Raw genomic sequence first — 19,829 nt, forward strand, 5'->3', positions numbered from 1 at the left:
CGATCTCGAAGAGCGCTGGGCTGGAAAAGTTTCCTTTTAGCCTAAGAACAACACCTGTAAAATTTTAAACAGCGCTCTGGCAACCATAGTTGGTTCTCCTGAATGGAACTTGCAGAAGAGTTATTGCGTAGAACTCGAACGCGGGCTTGAAGATCCAGACCAGGGGTGACATTATGGAACCATTTCGAATCGACTTTTTCATACAAGCTTGCATACAATAAACCTTTCGTTTCGAGATGCGCAATGTCATCCCAGGGTTGTTAATCGATAATTAATCGTCATCGTCGATAACGTTAACCACCCGTCAATGTCATCGGAAACTCCGTGAACGATAATGTATCGTCGAATTAATCGTCATCGTCGATAATTCATCAGCGGTTATCGCGATACATTTTGCGTTACTTTACCGTTTATTGAAGTTGAAGTTGAAGCGGTTAGCATTCAATTGTTTAAAAATTACTACCTATTGAAGGACATGTGGTTGGCAGTTGAAAATCAATAGTTTTTGACATTTTCAATGCAAAGGGGGGGGGGGGATGTAAAGGGGGTGGGGGGTCCGACGACGTGTCAAAATGGATTTTTTCAACTTTCCTGGATAATGTTTTATATTGAAGGGAAAGTTGTTGGCTGTTGAAAATCATGTTTTGGACACTTTTAATGCACAGCAGGGTTCGACGATGCATCAAAATGGAATTTTTTTCAACTTTTCGGGAAAGTTTTTTTATTCAAGAGAAAGTTTTTGGCAGTTGAAAATAAATAGGTTTGGACATTTCAGAAATTGTTTTGACCACGAAAAAACAATTTTTGAGCTATAGTGTCTTCAGCAAAGTTTATTTATAAACTGTTTCGCATTTTAAATCAGTTTGGTGATTAATCTCCCTAAAGCTTAGAAGCAAATCCTTTATGAAAATAAACAAATAACTTTATTTAGCAAAGTTGTAGAGAATTCCAAAAGCATTAACTTCGCTTAAAAGACTATGTGTCTATCTGTCGATTTTAATAGACATTTGTGAAGATTTCTATGATATACCCCTGAAAATTACTTTTTTCAAAATAACTTTTCCTGGTGAATTTGCAGAATTTCAAAATGTTTTAAGATTTTGTTCTGAATAAGAAAATACATAATTTTTGTAATGTAAGTTTATTTGTATTTCTTCTTTGGAGTTATCGAATGTTTTAATGCGCTAAAAGCAATATTTTGGTATGGAAACCGCAAATTTCCACAGACAACAGCAAGATATCGACTGCACAAAACATAAACAGTCCTTCCCGTCATTCACGGGAAGCAAAATCTATGGTTTGGATCCACGTGTCCGAACCGAGGGTCCGGATCCAGACACTTGTCTGGGTCTAACCACCAAGTCTGGGCCTGGTTCAGGTCCGGACTTGGAAAGGGGAAAGGGGATCGGCTAGATCCAGGTACTGGTCCGGATCCGGTTACTGGTCCAGATCCGGGAACTGGTCCGGATCTAGGTACTGGTCCTGATCCGGGAGGTCCGGATTTGGGAACTGGTCTGGATCCGAGAACTGGTCCGGATCGGGAACTGTGTCGGATCTGGCAACTAGGCCGGATCCGGGAAATACCTAAAAAAAAATTTCGCAATTCAACCTACCCAGTAAAAAATCCGTAATTCTGGCTGGTTTCTGCCAATATTAGGGGTAGATTCCACCCTGAATTTGGTTGGATATCCGCTAGGATTCCGGTTAGTTTGACTCGGTACTAATACTATCATAGAAATCGACCGAATTATTCTACATGCGAACAGAGCCGAGGTTGACACATACTGAAAAAGTGTTTGATTGTGTGATGCACATACATGAACAGCAACCGAAATTCGGCATTCCACCGTTTACTACCTTTGCGGGAATATGAGTTTAATACCGCAATGCGCAATTGCGTGGTCTGTTACCGAAAAGACAAGAGAATCTTACCCAAAAGTGATAGAAACATACTCGTCGGATTTTGGGTGTACCAATACGAATCTGTAAAGCAAACACTACCATATCCAGGGATAACCATTTGTCGCATGCTAAATATACAGTGAAGACCCAATTTTATCAGCCCCAGATTTTTCGTCTTATGATTTTGTCTACTCCTGATTTTGTCAGCTTTTTGACCAGATTTTTTCAGCCTCATGTGAAAATTCGTCTGATGGGCTCTAGCATGCGAATCAAGTCAAATTCGAGGAAATTAATAATTTTTTTTTTTAAATTTTGCACTGTAAGAGCTCCTTAAGGGAAATTTTTACTAAGTGATCTGAAAGGGTTATGATACTATGTCAAGGGACTAGAGGAGAATATTTTAACTACTGTAATATTGTCTTGCTACAGCCTCGGCGACAACTTGCCTCAACTGGGCCGACTGCTCATAAAACCAAAACCTACACGTGTCATTTTGAACATCCTACCCCTTTATTCATCTCTCTTCACACATTCCTCTTTTTTCTCTGACTTCTTCTATCCACCTATCCCTGCTGCTCTGCCCTTCCAGCCTACTGATTCTATTCACTTCTTAAAAGCTAGTACTCACAGCCCCGCCATCCGCTGCGGCATCTCACGATATGAACCGTGTGTCTCGCCACCTTCCGTTCCATCCGGCGTGCCCTCGTTAGTGACAAAATCCCCTTGAGCTCGACCGTGGGACCTATTGCGTCACGGTCTCCTATTACCCGCTTGTACTCAGGCTGCTCACCTGCGTCCAGGTGCACAGCTGCGGTGACCAGATTCCTTCCACCAACTGATCTGCCTGCGAATTGTTCCTGTTCGACCGACGCCTTGATTGAACTTCTGATGAGCCGGTATCTGAGTCCCGATGCTTGTAGTAGGACACTTTAAGTGTCGGAAAAGGAGCCCTACAATATACCACGTGTCGTCATAAAATCTATAATCGCTGTGATTTACTCACTTCTCTTGGAAGGCGTTTTCCGTTTCGTGTTTGCTAGGCTGGTTAAAAGCGTATCGCTTTTCGTTCGCAGATCACTGCTTGCTGGTACTGATACCTTCAGGATTCTTATCTTCCCAGTGCAATCCGGTACGATCCGGAATCAACCCTGATTAGATCAACAGGCCTTGTGTGAACGGACGTTGTGTTCCTGCTTGTACGCTGCCAAGAAGAAGGCAATTAGCGTCGGAACGATTGTTTCATCTCCTCCTGCTTACCTTGAGTTTTGACCGGATCAACACTCGTGTGACTGTCGGAATCGCGTATTTTTTTCCGTGCGACCCTTTCCAAAGTAAAATCGTTTTGTAATTTGTGCGTTCTGTCCCGCACGAGTATTTTTTCAGCCGGTTTAAGCGCACGAAGCAGGAATCACGGCTGCACCTTACACCATTACTTTTTATTGTGATTCCTTTTTTTAGTAAGCGGAAACACTCTCTTCGCAACTGACAGGTAGAATGGATATAGTTACTGCAGAAAGTTTGTTGATGATGTTTCACTTTCAAGCTGGCAGGCGGCCCTTGTGGTGGATTCATACACGCTTAACTTTAACTTAGTATAATGTGTGTGTTGAAGATGTTCAAATTGAGTTAACATCTAATCAAATAATTTAACTGCTACACAACCCTACCCAATGGCAAAAATTTTTCGTGAATTGCTATTGCCATTCACGAAAAATTTCTAAAACTTTCACTTCCGTAAGAAGTGCGCCGGAGACTGAACAGATTACTTTTCTACATCATATATCCAACATAATTGCTTGAGAGCCTAACGGTTGCTCTCCATATCTTGATCTCTAATATAAACATAATACCAAATAAACATTACAGCAGACTTCTTCTGCTTGAAAGGTGTAATCGTGCGCCCACTTGTCGTGGCTAAAATGTCTCCGACTCAGTTCTTTGCTGGCCTTCAAATCATATGCTCTCATTAGGTAGCGACATTCAAGGATTCTAACTAGTTTCATAATGGCTAAATTATACTAGTAGATCGACATTTAACATTAAGTGTCAAAACAAAGACAAAATGGCTCATATGTGTCTGAATCGGTAAGTGGTTCAGAGAACATTTACTCTCATTGGACTGTAAGTCGTGTGAGAGGCGGTCGTATGTTTGAGGTATGAGAGGATTTAGTCTCTCCTATCACCACGAGTCCATGCAAGGGTTAAATTCATTTGGACTAGCCGCCTGAACGTCCGCGCCCCTGATTCGCGTTGCTTTAGAGATTTGTCGTGGTGACGCCTCCACGACCAAGTGAGACCTGTGACTCAATTTGAGTTCTGTGTCTACTGGACTGAAACGCCCGTCCAGTTTAGGAAGATTAATACCGATCTGTCGTGTTTTCATGCTTAAGCACTGGGAACTGGCGCTGCTCATAGCTGTAGATTTACTTGTTCGGGCTGGACACTGTTTGTGCTTTTGCCGATCTGTCTAGTCTGCTTTCTCACACCCGTCCGTTTTCTCTCGTTACGGTAACTGCAAGCCTGGGAGGCTTCAGCTTGTTTCTCGACGTGCGTCCGTTTTCTCTCGCTACGGTAACGGCAAGCCTGGAAGGCTTATATCCTGCGCATTTACGTCTGCTTCTTTCCCGCTCCGGTTGTGACAAGCCTGGATTCTTCAGCTGTTCCTCCTTTACTTCTGCACACCCGCCTCACTTTTGTGGCATTTTCTGCGGTCGTGAGCTCCCTACAACCCGTTTCCAGTCTGCAGGGTACGATTTCACCCGAATCGTGAAGGATCCGCGCGGTTGCGCTTGCTTGTCGGTTTTTCACGTTCCGAAACGGTTCGCGCGCTTGCGCCAGTGACTTAGGTCCATGACTTAGTTTGATGTGTCACCATGAAGCAGCTTACCTATGAGATTGACTTTTGCTATGTCTGAGGAGTCCAGAGGGGTCCGCCTTCGTCGACCTGCACCCCTGTGCAACGGCTCAAGGTTTTCCCGAGACTCGCTCCGAAAGTTCCGTCTCTAGTTTGCGGTTACCTGCTCTCCTTCCTGTTGCGCTCGCGTGCTCGCTGGTCGATTTCTCTCGTTCCGAAATGGCGCGCCTGTTGTGGGCTTCTGCTTTCTCGAAATGCGTTTCCTCTCGAATCACTAACGGCGTACCTGCTGGAGGCTTCTGCTTCCGACGTGTGTTTTCTCCCGAATCGTTAACGGCGTGCCTGCTGAAGGCTTCTGCTTCCGACGTGCGTTTTCTCCCGAATCGCTAACGGCATGCCTGCTGGAGGCTTCTGCTTTCTCGATGCACGGTTTCTCGCGATCCGCTAACGGCATGCCCGCTGAGGCTTATATTTCTCGACGCGCGGTTTCTCACGTTCCGAAAACGGCTTGCCCGCTAAGGCTTATATTTCTCGACGCACGGTTTCTCACGTTCCGAAAACGGCATGCCCGCTGAGGCTTATCTTTCTCAATTGGTGGAAGTCCTGTCCCGTCCCTCACGTCTCGACAGCTGCTTGCTGCGACTGCGAGTTGTCATGGGCCTTCCTAGACAGCTCTTCAAGTCCAATTGACGCTGGCTGATATGCCATGGTGGGGAGGTAGTTTGAAAAGTTATTGCTCGCCACACCCTGACAGGGCACGATTTATCCCGATCGGCTAACGGTGTTTCTGGAGCACTAAACTCGTGGTTAGCAGGTTGGAGCCTGCCGACATAGCTGAGCAAATTTCTTCTAATCGGCCTTTAGATCCTTTGCGTGGTACCTTCCTACTTTTCCAGACGGAACATCCTCCAGCTCATATAAGTTGGTACCCAAAACTTTCCGGATCATCGCTGGCAGGAACTTCGGGTTCAATTTCTGGTTGATGTGATCCACTTTTGATGATAATCCGAACGACCTTCGCCAGACTAGATCTCCGACGTTGAACGCCACCGCTCTCGTACGCATGTTGTACCGTTTCTTCGATTTTTCGTGCGAGTTTCTGATCCGTTGCAACATGAATTCATGGATCCGCTTTAAATTCGACAAACGCAGATCTTGCGCAAGCTTTAGATCCTGCGGCGTGTTGAGATCCTGTTTGTACAGATCCGTATGCAGAATCAGCTCTCGGCCGAAGTTGGCAAAGTGCGGACTCACTCCCGTGACCTCGTGCTTCGCGCTATTGATGGCAGCTACGATCGATGCTAGATTTTCGTCCCAAGTTCGATGATCTTCATCCAAAAGCGCTCTGATGCAAGTTATCAACACCCTGTTTACCCGCTCTGCGTTGTTCACCATCGGACAGTAATACGCTGTGGTCATATGATCGGTGTTGTGCCTCGCGAGAAGAGACCGGAACGCCAACGACATAAACTGCTTCCCGTTGTCCGTGAGAATGATCCTTGGCCGTGAAAATCGAAGGAAAACTTCCTTTTCCAGAAAGTTACACATGGTCTCTGTATTTGCAGCGCGCATAGGTTGTGCGATCACGTACTTGGTTATCCAGTCAACTACTACCAAGATGACCGTGTTTCCTTTTTTCGATCTTGTGAATGGGCCGACGAAGTCCAGTGAAATCAGTTCCCACGGTATCCTAGCAGGCTTTAGTTTTCCCATGTCCGGCATCATTCGCTGATTTGGAGCTTTGCTGGCTTTGCATACCTTACAACAGCGCACGTAGCGCCCTATGTCCTCCTGCATCTTTGGCCAATAGAAGCCTGTTTGAATTTTCTGCAGCGTTTTCTGGAATCCAAGGTGCGCTCCTGTTGCTGAGTCGTGAAACTTGCTTATAACTCCTGCTCGTTCGTCTTTCGGCACTACTTTCTTCCACCTGTGCGTTACCTGTTCCAGCTCATCTCTGTACCTGCAATTTTTAAACAGTTCTTTGCTGACGGTGCGGAAGTCCGGGAACTTGTCTGGTTGCTTTTCTACGCTTGCTGCCAGTCTGTTGTACCAGTTGTCGTCGCTTGTGCTAATGGAGAAAGTCATCGACGCCACAATCCTTGATAGAGCATCTGGTACCACGTTGCACGAACCCTTCCGGTATTTGATTTCAAAGTCGAAGGCATTCAATCGCAGTATCCACCTGCACATTAGCGCCGTCGGATTCTTTATTGACCGCAGATATGACAACGCCGCATGGTCGCAAAATACCGTGAACCTAACGCCCTCCACGTATCCACGGAACTTTTCAATCGCTCTTATCACCGCTAAACATTCCCGTTCCGTTACGGAATAATTCCGCTCGGACGATGACAGCTTTTGAGAAAAGAACGCTATCGGGTGTTCGGTTCCATGTACTTCCTGGGTTAGGACGGCACCGATAGCGACGTCGCTGGCATCACAAGCTATATTGAACGGTTTGGCATAATCCGGCATCGCAAGAACTGGTGCTGATACTAGCATTGACTTCAACTTGACAAATGCATCCTCCGCAGCTGGTGTCCACCGAAACTTGTTCTTTGTTTTCGTCAGTTCGGTCAGCGGTACGGCGATTCTGGCGAAATCTTCGATGAATCTCCTGTACCAATTACACAACCCCAGAAAGCGTTGCACGTCTTTTCTGTTTTGTGGCGTCGGAAAGTTCACGATGCAGCTGATCTTCTCGTCATCTACCTTCCATCCGTCTTCGTTCAGCACGTACCCCAAGTATTTTAACTCCTGGCGGCAAAACTTCGATTTGTCCGGGGATATTGTGAGGTTCGCTAGTCGTAATCGCTCAGCTACCTTCCGCAGCATTGCCAGATGCTCATCGAAGCTCCGCGAGCAGATGATGATGTCATCAAGGTAGTGAAACACCTGAGGTTCCAGATCCGCGAAGAGATGCGTCATCAAACGGGCTAGCGCTTGGCTTGCGGTACACAGACCAAACGGCACGACCTTAAACTGGAAGTGGCCTCGACCCGGTACTGTGAACGCTGTTGTCGGGCGAGAGGCTTTCTCGAGCGGCATCTGCCAAAAGGCGTCTTTCAAATCGATCGAAGATATGTAGTAACAGCCGCTGAGGTTGCTGATGATCGAAGCGATTTGCGGAATCGGGTGTCCTTCGTTCACCATTATCGAGTTCAGGTGACGTGCATCCAGGCATACTCTGTACTGGCCTGTCTTTTTCTTCACAGCTACGAGTGGATTGTTCCAAGGGGAGAACAGCGCTTCTTCGATGACGTCCAGGGCTAACATCCGATCTATCTCCTTGTTCACTTCGTCTAGGACATATTTGGACATATGATAGCATCGCTGCTTTCTGGGCTTGGCGTCCCCGATATCGATCCGATGTGTGTATTTGTCGGTGCGTCCGATCACTCCGTTTTTGCTTACTGGGAAAGTGGCCACTACCGCGTCTAATTCCCGCTGCTGTTTTCTGGTCAGCTCTCTCATCGGTTCAGAGCAACTTATCTCCTCTTCCAGCGCTACATCCACCTTGTTGCATACGGCTTTTACTCCAAACTTCTCCCAGAAGTTCATGCCCAGAATTACACAATCCGGGAGCGAGGGAACGAGTAGCATCGGTATCGTTTCGTTGCGACCATTGTAGGCGACGGGAAGCTTAACGAACTCGGCGATGTTGTGCTTGGTACCGTCGGCAGTTTGGATCCCACCACGCAGGAAGCCCTTTTTCAAGTTGAGTTCTTCAACGATCGCTACTGTACTTCCTCCAATCAACGAACAGTTCGCGCCGCTGTCTAGCAAACCCGTCAGCTGTCTTCCGAGTACCGAAATGTTTGCGTGAGGTCTATTGTCTCCATCCATGTTTATGATTATCGAATTGATGTGTTGTAGTTCGGGAAATAGTGAGGGACTGTAGAAGTTTTGCGAGGATGCTGGTCCCTCTGTTACTGACTCCTCGCCTGTACGTTTCCCTGACCAGTTGAGCAAATGGGACAATTGCGAAGCGAGAAACCTTTCCGGCCACAACGGTAGCAAAACAACACTGCTTGGGGTTTCGGGCAGTCCATAAACCGGTGTCCATCTTCATCACAGTTCCAGCACGATAGCGTTGAACGCCTTAATTCTCCGTGTGGTTCTTGAATATGAATAGGAGTCTGCTGGGGTTGCTGCTGTGACCGCGGTTGATTTGGCGACAGCGATTGTGGTATGTTGCTTACTGTGTTCGGTGTTCCGTGTCGCTCCTGCGTCGACTGATGGTACTGGAATCCTTGTGAATTTGAGGGTCGACGTTGCTCTCTCCTTTCAAATCGCCCTTTCAGCGCGTTCACCTGTTGACAAAGGTTTTCCAGCTGTTGTGCCCACTCTTGATCTTCCTGCTCGCTACGTGCAAAGTCTATTAGATCACTGTGTGATTGGACTTCTTGTGCTTCATGTAGCCCTATCGCGTGTACTCTACCGAATCTCTGTGGAGTGACCGTACCCGAGTATGTTCTTTGCGAGGTAACGGGGGTCGCAAAGTTTGGCTCCAGTAGAGTATTGTGCGGGAATGGTACACGTCGCTGCCGGTTTAGTAATAACCTTGTTTCGTCAAACCCGTTGCAAACCTCAGCCAATTCCAGTAATGTTCCTGGTCTGGCAGCCGCTACTATTGCCGCGTACTCTGCATTCATATTTTTCTTCACGATGAAGAATTTCTCATCTTCCGCCATCGGTGGACTAACGAAACGGAAAAGTGCTGAAATGTCACGATAAAATTTTGCGAACGATTCGTTTGTTCCTTGGAATCGGAAATTCGCTTCGATGCGTAGAATTTGCGCGTAGCTACCAGGTAAGAATTCCCGTCGGATCTCCTCCTTAAAATGCCTCCACGACAGTAGTGATCCCTGTGCAAAAGCTCGTCCATACCAATCCAGCGCGTCTTCTAACAACAGGTGTTTGATTGATCTAAGCAAAATTTCCTCCTCCACCCCTTCAGAACGAGCGAAACATTCCACGCGGTCCAAGAACGTATTGAGTGACGTCGTGTCTTTTTCGCCACGGAATTTGAATGGCCAATTGTGGATCGCTTTTGGATTTCTCGGTCCATCCTGTTGGTTTCGTTCACGCCTCAGCAGATGATTTAGTAACTCATCCCGCAGTCGGTTGTATTCTGTGGAATTGTTGCTTCCTCCTCCGTCCCTTGGAGAGTCTACGGAACGATATGCTGGTGGCGGCAGTCCATGCGAGATGTCACTGTAGGGGTTCGGTCCCCACTCGTTTGAATCGTCCTCGTTTCGCTGATACCTAGGTACTGTAAGGTTCCATCTTGTTGGAACTCCCCGACCCCGTCCTTTGCCTGTTGTAGAGGAAGCAATTGGTAGTCCGTTCTGGATTCTCGTCGGTCCTGCTTGTTGCTCGAATCGTGTCGTTTGGGTTGACGAGTTTTTGGGAACTGTTCCGGTCGCTGGTGCTGTCCTAGTGCTCTCCGGAAAAACATTGGGAATGCTGACTTCTGAACGATGGTCGGAACTGTTGCTCCTTTGGTCCACTCTGTCACTATGCACTGTTGTGTTTTCACTACGTTCCCTCACTGGACTAACTATTGACGGGTTTAACGCGACGTATACTTCCTCTAAAAGAGCCGCAATCAGCGCTTGCAAGCTTTCATATTCTTGTCGTAACTCAATCGGAGGCGGGTGAACGCGTATTAAACGGTTTCTGTAATGACGCAGTCGCGATTTAACATTTTCTAAAAATCCGATGTCATGCTTCTTTATGGCAGTGTCAATCGGTGTGAGAAGAAGTTTTACTCGGGATTGACAAGCTTCTATATTGCGGGAGTCTTCCATCACGTGAGAGGAGTCGGTGTGAAAGCAACCCGTTCTCATGTCTTGCTCCATGGCTTGTTGCAAACGAGAACATTTGTCTCGCCGGGTGGATTGTGCCGGACCCTTAATTTTGCGCAACGCCAACTCATAATTTAATTCTTCCTCACTCAAATGTAATGGATTTATCTCCATAACGATTAAGGTCTTCAAAAAGCCAATTTATCAACTAAAGCCAACAAGAACTTATCAAAACTAAATCTATAATTTTTTTGCCAAATTGGGTTAACAAATTATCTAAGGTTCGTTTTGGTTGGGCGCCAATGTAATATTGTCTTGCTACAGCCTCGGCGACAACTTGCCTCAACTGGGCCGACTGCTCATAAAACCAAAACCTACACGTGTCATTTTGAACATCCTACCCCTTTATTCATCTCTCTTCACACATTCCTCTTTTTTCTCTGACTTCTTCTATCCACCTATCCCTGCTGCTCTGCCCTTCCAGCCTACTGATTCTATTCACTTCTTAAAAGCTAGTACTCACAGCCCCGCCATCCGCTGCGGCATCTCACGATATGAACCGTGTGTCTCGCCACCTTCCGTTCCATCCGGCGTGCCCTCGTTAGTGACAAAATCCCCTTGAGCTCGACCGTGGGACCTATTGCGTCACGGTCTCCTATTACCCGCTTGTACTCAGGCTGCTCACCTGCGTCCAGGTGCACAGCTGCGGTGACCAGATTCCTTCCACCAACTGATCTGCCTGCGAATTGTTCCTGTTCGACCGACGCCTTGATTGAACTTCTGATGAGCCGGTATCTGAGTCCCGATGCTTGTAGTAGGACACTTTAAGTGTCGGAAAAGGAGCCCTACAATATACCACGTGTCGTCATAAAATCTATAATCGCTGTGATTTACTCACTTCTCTTGGAAGGCGTTTTCCGTTTCGTGTTTGCTAGGCTGGTTAAAAGCGTATCGCTTTTCGTTCGCAGATCACTGCTTGCTGGTACTGATACCTTCAGGATTCTTATCTTCCCAGTGCAATCCGGTACGATCCGGAATCAACCCTGATTAGATCAACAGGCCTTGTGTGAACGGACGTTGTGTTCCTGCTTGTACGCTGCCAAGAAGAAGGCAATTAGCGTCGGAACGATTGTTTCATCTCCTCCTGCTTACCTTGAGTTTTGACCGGATCAACACTCGTGTGACTGTCGGAATCGCGTATTTTTTTCCGTGCGACCCTTTCCAAAGTAAAATCGTTTTGTAATTTGTGCGTTCTGTCCCGCACGAGTATTTTTTCAGCCGGTTTAAGCGCACGAAGCAGGAATCACGGCTGCACCTTACACCATTACTTTTTATTGTGATTCCTTTTTTTAGTAAGCGGAAACACTCTCTTCGCAACTGACAGGTAGAATGGATATAGTTACTGCAGAAAGTTTGTTGATGATGTTTCACTTTCAAGCTGGCAGGCGGCCCTTGTGGTGGATTCATACACGCTTAACTTTAACTTAGTATAATGTGTGTGTTGAAGATGTTCAAATTGAGTTAACATCTAATCAAATAATTTAACTGCTACACTACTACAGTTTATTAAAAAGCAAGGAAAAATATGTCTCGATTTTGTCAATGTCCCCGTTTAATCAGCCTAAAATTCACCAAGGAACTGATAAAAACAGATCTTCATGATATTCAAAAAATGACTAAAACTCTATTATGAGGCCGGTCATAAAAAGTCACTACATGTTTAAGGGTAAAGAAGAAAGTGTGCATTTTGTCACATAAAGGCTAGAGGAAGATGGGGCGCTGAAACATAGCATACGAAACAAAAATTTGCTTCTCAGCTTCAGAAGGATTAATTACCAAGCTAATATTTTCTCCAAAGTGGGAATCATTTTGTAAATAAACTTGACTGAAGACACTATAGCTCAAAATTCGTTTTATCATGATCAAAACAATTTTGTTAACTTTTTTGTAACTTTGGAAACGCTGTGCACCTGCTGACTCCTCTGTGCAACAACTTTCCCGGGAAAGTTGAAAAAATCCATTTTGACACATTAACGGAGCTTCCTGTGCATTGAAAATGTCCAAAATTATTGATTTTCAACTGCCAACAACTTTTTCTTCAATAAAAAACACATTCCCGAAAAGTTGAAAAAAATTCCTTTTGACGCATCGTCGGACCCCCGTGTGCATTGAAAAACTATTGATTTTCAACAGCCGACATGTCCTTCAATGGGTATTTATTCCTAAACAATTGAAAGTTAACCGCATCAGCTTTAACTCCAATAAAGGGAAAATAACGCAAAATGTATCGCGATAATCGATGAATTATCGCCGATACCGATTAAGGACATTGTACATGCGAGCCACAACATAGCTGCTGCGCCGCACACACCCCTCTCCCCTGACTAACCATGTATCTGACATGAGCAAATATAAAAATACGTTTTTCAACACACTAACCTTGCTGGTGTGCCACGAAACTGCTACTTAAGGAAGCTAGAATATTTTCCAATACAATCAATCCGAGTTTTTGACGGAATGCCATCTGTAGCTCCTATTTTGTGCGAAAATATCGCCTCTCTTCACTTGGGGTTTCTTTTCGAAACACTTCTTCTCGTTTTCATTGCACTTTTTCAAATGCACTTTTTTCACACACCACTGCAAAAACACTCGCGAAACTTTAATCGTTTACTAACAAAACTTCAAATTTTCTGCCAATATGCAGATGACCAAAGGAGAATGTTCGGAAACTCTCATTTGTGCGTTTGAATTTTCACTTCAGATTTCAGTTTTTCCTAATGTAAACAAGCGAGTCGGTGCCTAGCAACGTGGCTTCCGCATATCTTCACCTTAATACGACGATACAATTATCGACGATGACGATGAATGCGACGATACATTATCGTCAACGGACTTTCCGATGACGATACATTATCGTTAACGAGCAAACGCCGATAAATTATCGTGAAAAATGTATCGTATTAACAACCCTGAATTCCAGACGTCCGAGAATTGTAGGGCAATACACCCTACAGGCAATGGCAGACAGTAAGTCCGAGACGAACAGGACTCGAGAGCAGTCCCTCCGGATGCCTAGAGTGTTGAACTGTAATAATTGACAACGGTTTTCGTAGCTCGGCAACTCAAATCTGTTTTGCCAAGGAAGATGTCGAAGTGCAAAACGTATGACCCGTCGTTGGACGACCTCGATTCTGTCGACGCCGTTCTGGTAGTACGGATTCCAAACAGCAGAACAATACTCTCTTCGCTATTCGGAAAATGAACCCAAGCTGTCTTGATACCTTATCCCCGATGTATGAAGTATGTAGTTTGAATTTAGGTGCTGAATTCATAATGACTCCAAGATCCTTGATGTAAGAGTGTCTTGGAACGCTCGAGTCTAGTAAATGATAGTTAAACTGAATCGGATGGCGTTTTGCGGATGAACGTAACAATTGAGCATTTACATTTTGTTTAGGTCACACCACGTACTAAAGCTCTCAAATGCACTTTGAAGACACTCGGCAAAAAAATTTCATGTCGTCGGCCAAAGAAAGGCGGAGTTCTTGTAATTTGATATTGACGTCTTTGAAGTAGAGGAGGAAAATATTACTGGACCGAGAATGCTTCCTTGTGGGATGCCGGATATAACGAAGAATGCTGATGCTGATTTGGAGCTGCATTCCATCGAGGTAGACACGAAACCACCGCAGGAGCTATCCACGAATACCGAGTTTGTCCAGCTTCGCTATTGCGACATTATGGTTCATTTTGTTGAAAGCCGCAGATAGATCTATATACACTACTAGTCAAAAGTTTAATTTCACTTGCTTTTTTTAATTTTACACATAAATGAGTGGGTTTCTCAGTAGACTTTGTCAAGCACATGCATCTTGACTATATCATGTTGCTACACGCTAGTGGTCAGAATGTAGGAGGGGGTTTGACGCCTTTGGGTGACGCGTATATGTTTTTTAACTGTTTTTTTTATTGTTGACTAGTCTATTAGTTACATATCATTTTCTAAATGAAATTTTAGTTTATTTATATCAACTATACTACATCTGTCCATAACACTTACATAATTTACAAAAACTTTTAGCAAATACGTTGTTGTATTTCTTGACATTCCGTCAATTGTGAGTCGTATCAGATCTGAAAACTGCAGTAGTTTCCATCCGCGCAGCACTGTCGTAGCCTTTCGTTGCAGCACTGTCCACGCCTCTACTACTCGAGTACATTCGCTGAACTTGTACTGGAGCATTTCAATCGTAGTATTGCAGTGCTCTCCGTCCGCGCGACGAATTACGTACATTAATCGCCTGGTTCTATTTTGCCGTTAACTACAAAGGAAAAGTGAGCTTCTCTGGCTGAATGAAAGTTCTCGCGTATGTTAGACCAGATTTGTCGCCAGTTCGAGTTTGGATTTTCTCGTTGTACTCTGGGCTCTTCGGCGCTTTCCGTGTAGAAACGGTGTATGAGATCGGCGGAAGGATTTTGCTGAAGTTGAGAGGGTATTTGGAGGAGTTGTTGTCGAATCAGTTTCAGATAGGGGTAGTCAGCTTGTGGAAGGCTTGCCGGGTTACTTTGTAGGATTTGTAGAATGGAATGGAGTTAATCTCTTTGAGGTGACGGTTTATCAGCAGCTATTTGCATTTGAAAACTGGCAGATGGAGCTTCAGGCCACCTTGCTTTCGATCCCGTACTAGTTGATGAATTGGCACGCGAGCTGGTAGTTCACGCCATAAGAAACTTCCCACAGATGCAGTCAGTTTGGCAGTGTGGACACTAGACGGCGGTAGGATAGAAACAAGGTACCACATTCTGAATGTGGCAAACGTGTTCAGCAGTGTAACTTTCTGCAGTAATATCATCCACAGAGGTTGAGAAAGAAGTGGTCCAGGTCGAACGGGATGAGTTTTACTAGTTTTACTCTCTGTTTACGTGCCATCAGCTGGGCGATCCTGTCCTTGAGGGAGAGCGTGGCTTGGAAGATGTTATCGGGATTAGAGTTTTTCTGTATATTTCCCAGTATTCGATGGGCACTCACGACCTTCTCCAGTGTCGAATTGAGGATACGAGACAGAAGTTTATAATCGATAATTAGTGAAATTGGTATGTATGAGCGAGCGGTACAGCCAATGTTTTTTTTCTTTTTTAACAAAACTATGATCCTTTCAACGAAGCCGGCGGGGACGTTGTACGACATGGCCTCGTTCAAGATGAGATTGAGTTCTCTATGGATGACGTCGAAGGTTCGCAAATAAAACTCCCTTGGAAGGCCGTCCGAACCTGGTGATTTTCTGAGGGCGCTCGTTTTAATTGCTCTTTCGTTGCATCATTATCGGGTACAACTCTGTTGCATTCAAAATCGTGATCCATCGCTTCATTCGTTTCCCCTCTGTCCTCTAAGCTCCCGAGAATTTCGCCTCTCTCGTTTCGCAGTTGCGTGATTGTCGTTCGTTTCCTTCTTCTCTCTCCCAGCTGGAATGTTAGCAACGGTTCTCCGGCGATGTACGTTTCGCTGCTACGCACAAACATGTGCGTGAATTTTCGCTGATGTGATAGCATTTCGGCCTTTAGGCGGTTGATGGTTGTTAGCATTGTCGGATCTCGATAATAACCATCGTACGCTAAGCGCAGCTGCGCAAAGAACCTCTGCTGTTCGCGGTGAAAATCGTCGTGCGCTAATTTCGACATCCATCGGAAACAAGATTTAATTTTTGGTTTCGCGTATACCAGCCACCAATCCATCTATGAATAGAAATTTCGACGTTGTCGAGTCCAATACTATCATCTCGACGTTGTCGAGTCCAATACTACATCCCTGCCTAGGTGAGGAAGGCAAATTCGGGCCGTGACGGCCTTATGGTTTGTGAAAGAACAGAAAAAACAGTGTGTGTGTTTCTCAGCTGGTCACAGAGGCCCGAGCTGACGTAGATGCGGTCGAGTTGTGCGTTACGTATGTGTGGCCAGCTATTTGCGGGCTTAGCTTCACCCATACGTCATGCAGATTCGTTTGCTGGATGGTCTTTTTGAGTGCGGGGCTCATGTTGTTTCCCGTCGCGTACACTGTCGAAGATAGTAGGCTATCGTGTTATTGAAAAATCTCTCCCTTTCTGCTCTCAGTTCTGTGCCGGACAGTGCATATACATTACAGAGTGTGGTGTTGTGTACTCGAACCGATGTTAGACGCCAATCCAGACTTTTTTCGATGTGAGAAAATCGTATGTGTTCTCTCAAGGCGATTGCCGTTCCTCTCTTTGCGTGGTCAACGTTTCATATCATATTGTAGCCTGGCAGGGACAGCTGTTCATTTTCAACCTCCTGTAGGCAAACGATGTCGAGCTACATCATTCGGACGAAAATTTGGAGTGCATTCAGCTTGGTCGTGTTGGTGATCGTGTTTATGTTGATAGTGGCGATATTGTAGCTGGTGTGCTGCTCCATTACAAGGCCAAAATTTCATCGTGCGAGTCATCGCGTTCATCTTGTCGTTGCTTTTTACCTGGTGGACGACGGAGAAATCGTCTGCTACCAGTAGAGGACGTGGATCGATCGGTATCATCACCATCGTTTCGGTGTTCATTTGGCACCGGTCTGCGTTGTGAATCCCCCCTTATGGTCGATTGCGAATCCCCACTTATGGCACTTTGAAAACGCTGTCGTTTGTTGTAGTTGTATGTGTTGAAGGCTGTTCGGATTCTGAATGTCTCTGCTGTTGTGGTGGTCTATTCGTGGGCTTGAAAGCAATCGGGAGGGCTGTCGATGTGTTTGGAGTCGGTAGAGGCAAATACTTCGGGACCAACAGTTTGTTGGTTGGCTGTTTCTTTACCATCGGTTGTGCCTGAACCGACTTTGGTCTGGCCGGTTGCTTGGCGACGTTCGCATACGATGTGTTTGCTTGATCGGCGGCGAATTTTTGAACCAGAAGCTTTTTGTTCTGGATACACGATATGCCGCTGTGTACGAAATCACAAAATACAAAAGAAGGAATATTCTTTGTCCATGGTGACAAAAGAAGGAATATTCTTTTTCACCAGCATTTTGGCTACCCGAACTCCAGTCGGAATACCACCAAAAGTGTACCTCTTATCCCATAGGATCTCGTGGAGCAACAGTACGTCACCGTACACTTGCAAAAACTCGACGATTTTCTCGTCGGTAACGGCCTCGGAAAGAACCAACAGTTTCACTTTCACTGCCCCATTTTCCATCATGATTCTCAGTTTGTACGTCTTGCCATTGATCTCGGATGCATGTTTGTTGTTGTGATACGATGGTTTGTGCTACCGATAGTTCATTGACCTTAACGAAAGCGCATCCTAAGCTTCATCTTGGTTTAATACGGACGAAATGTTCCTTCTGCTATCCGAGAATTGTGTTTACGAAGCTGTGGAGCTCTTCGTAAGATTGTTTCCGCGGTAGATGCGCATAGTATATACAAAACCTGTTTTTGTGCCGTCTCATTGCGACACTATGCGCGACAACGAATGAAATTTTGTGTAGGGCTCTGCCCAACAAACCTTTAATCGGGGAAAACCCAGTTACCAAAAATAGCCCGTGCACGACTTCTAAACGAAAGCAAAACGCGTCTATTCGTCTCGGAAGTTGATCGCTAACTGAGTATATCACAAACAAACGTGTTATGACAGGTTGTATTCTTTCGATGCGTCGACTACATAATACGTTTAACATCTTAGTGCTGCGAGAGCTAACTCCAAAAATTATATTCCAAATTGTTTTTTGAGTTTTCTTTATTAAAAGGTAAGTAAAAAGATTTTTTTATTGAAAATCGCAACTGCCAAAAAAATATCTATTCAAATTGAAGTAATTCGAAAATTATCATTTCATTATTTAAAAGTGAAAAAGAACTACATATTTTATGTGTCTATCGTAAAGGAATGGGTCGAAAAATAATTATAAATCATAATAATTAATAACAATAAATGAAGAAAACCAGAGCTTTTTGAATATTACATTAACATTGTAGTCTGAACTTAAACTTTTGACTGGTTGTGTAAATAGCACCGTTTAGCAATCCGTCAGTGAATCCATCGAGTACAAATGTTGTCAACGAGAGCAGGTTGGTCGTTGTCGATCGTTTAGGCATTAAACCTGCAATATAGTATTTGCAGTGAAAGAAAATAGGATCTAAAACAACCAGCTCGAATAGTTTTGATACGGCACTAAAACACGATATTCCCCGATAATTATCAACGTTGAATTTGTTTCCTTTTTTATGAACTAGTAACATGTGCGCTGGTTTCCAGCAGGAAGGGAATGTTCCAGTAGTGAGTGATAGCACGAAGATTCGCCGAAGTGGTTCAAAAAGCCCTCTGATGCGCTTTTTAACAAAAATCGAAGGAACGCCATTAGGGTCCGGGGAACTAGATGCTTTCAGCTTGGAATTGGCTGCAAGAATAGCAGTAATATCGACGTAAATTCGGTTGATGGTTCGTCCTAGAGAAGGAGTTTGAAGGATTTCCAATCTTTGTACATTTTGAGAAGCTTACCGGCGCATTTATAACATTCGCGAGTTGGTATACGCGCTTGTTGCCAAAATATTGGAGCAGCATCAATCGGATAGTTTCCCAAAAAGCATTTTTTGCGGATAGTTTCCCAAAAATCATTTTTTATCCCTTTATGGTCATCTAGGGACGAGGGTGGTGGCTAGCGGGTTACATACATCCTTAACCTGACGGACGAAGCTCTGGTGCCTTGAACACAGGCACCACAGATCCAAAGCCATCATTGAAATGAGAAGTTTTGCGTTTGAGATGCACTTCCCACGGCTGCCAGACAAATGCCTGTAATTATTGTGGGATTTTGTATGTATGAGTCTAATTGTGAGTCCTTGGGGTGGTGTGTGTAGACGGTGTGAGTTGTAGCGTTTGAGTCCAAGGGTGCATATCTGTCTGGATTGGGTATTCACTAATTGCTTAATAGTTTGATCGCGAAGGGCTTGAGCGTTTGTAAGTTGACGTGTTTGTCGCTTTCGTTAGCGTGTATGTAACTTCGCGTGCAAAAATTCGATTTTATAACCGTGTTTCCATCGCATATTCGCATGTGTTCTTGGATGATCGCGCGCGAACCGTGAGTTTGATACTTAATTTTCGGTGTACGGCTCAGATACAAGAAGAGAATCTTCCATATCAATAGAGCTCCCGGTCATGTCGGCATGAAACGTGTTGTCTAGTGGATAGGCGTAATTTTTTATTGGTCGAACTGAAGGCATGGACCTTAGCTGCTAGGACCGAGTAGACTTCCGGACGTAACTGATT

The 19,829-nt window shown here is 45.0% G+C and overlaps 1 protein-coding gene across 1 annotated transcript; it reads right to left on the reverse strand.

Annotated features, from left to right (window-relative positions):
* Positions 1-8,685: 8,685 nt before the first annotated feature.
* Positions 8,686-12,106, reverse strand: LOC131695805 (uncharacterized). Its single transcript, XM_058984338.1, has 3 exons — positions 11,719-12,106; positions 11,465-11,662; positions 8,686-11,411 (listed from the first exon to the last, which is right to left on the reverse strand). Exon 3 carries the CDS (start codon positions 10,738-10,740, stop codon positions 8,686-8,688), a length of 2,055 nt encoding a protein of 684 aa, XP_058840321.1. The 5' UTR covers positions 10,741-11,411; positions 11,465-11,662; positions 11,719-12,106.
* Positions 12,107-19,829: the final 7,723 nt, after the last annotated feature.

This window comes from Topomyia yanbarensis, chromosome 1 (genome assembly GCF_030247195.1).
Source record: "Topomyia yanbarensis strain Yona2022 chromosome 1, ASM3024719v1, whole genome shotgun sequence".
Lineage (NCBI taxonomy): Eukaryota > Metazoa > Arthropoda > Insecta > Diptera > Culicidae > Topomyia > Topomyia yanbarensis.

What these genes read in the sequence shown, in the direction of transcription:
- LOC131695805 (XM_058984338.1), bottom strand. Translation starts at nt 10,740, where the DNA reads ATGGAGATAAATCCATTACATTTGAGTGAGGAAGAATTAAATTATGAG.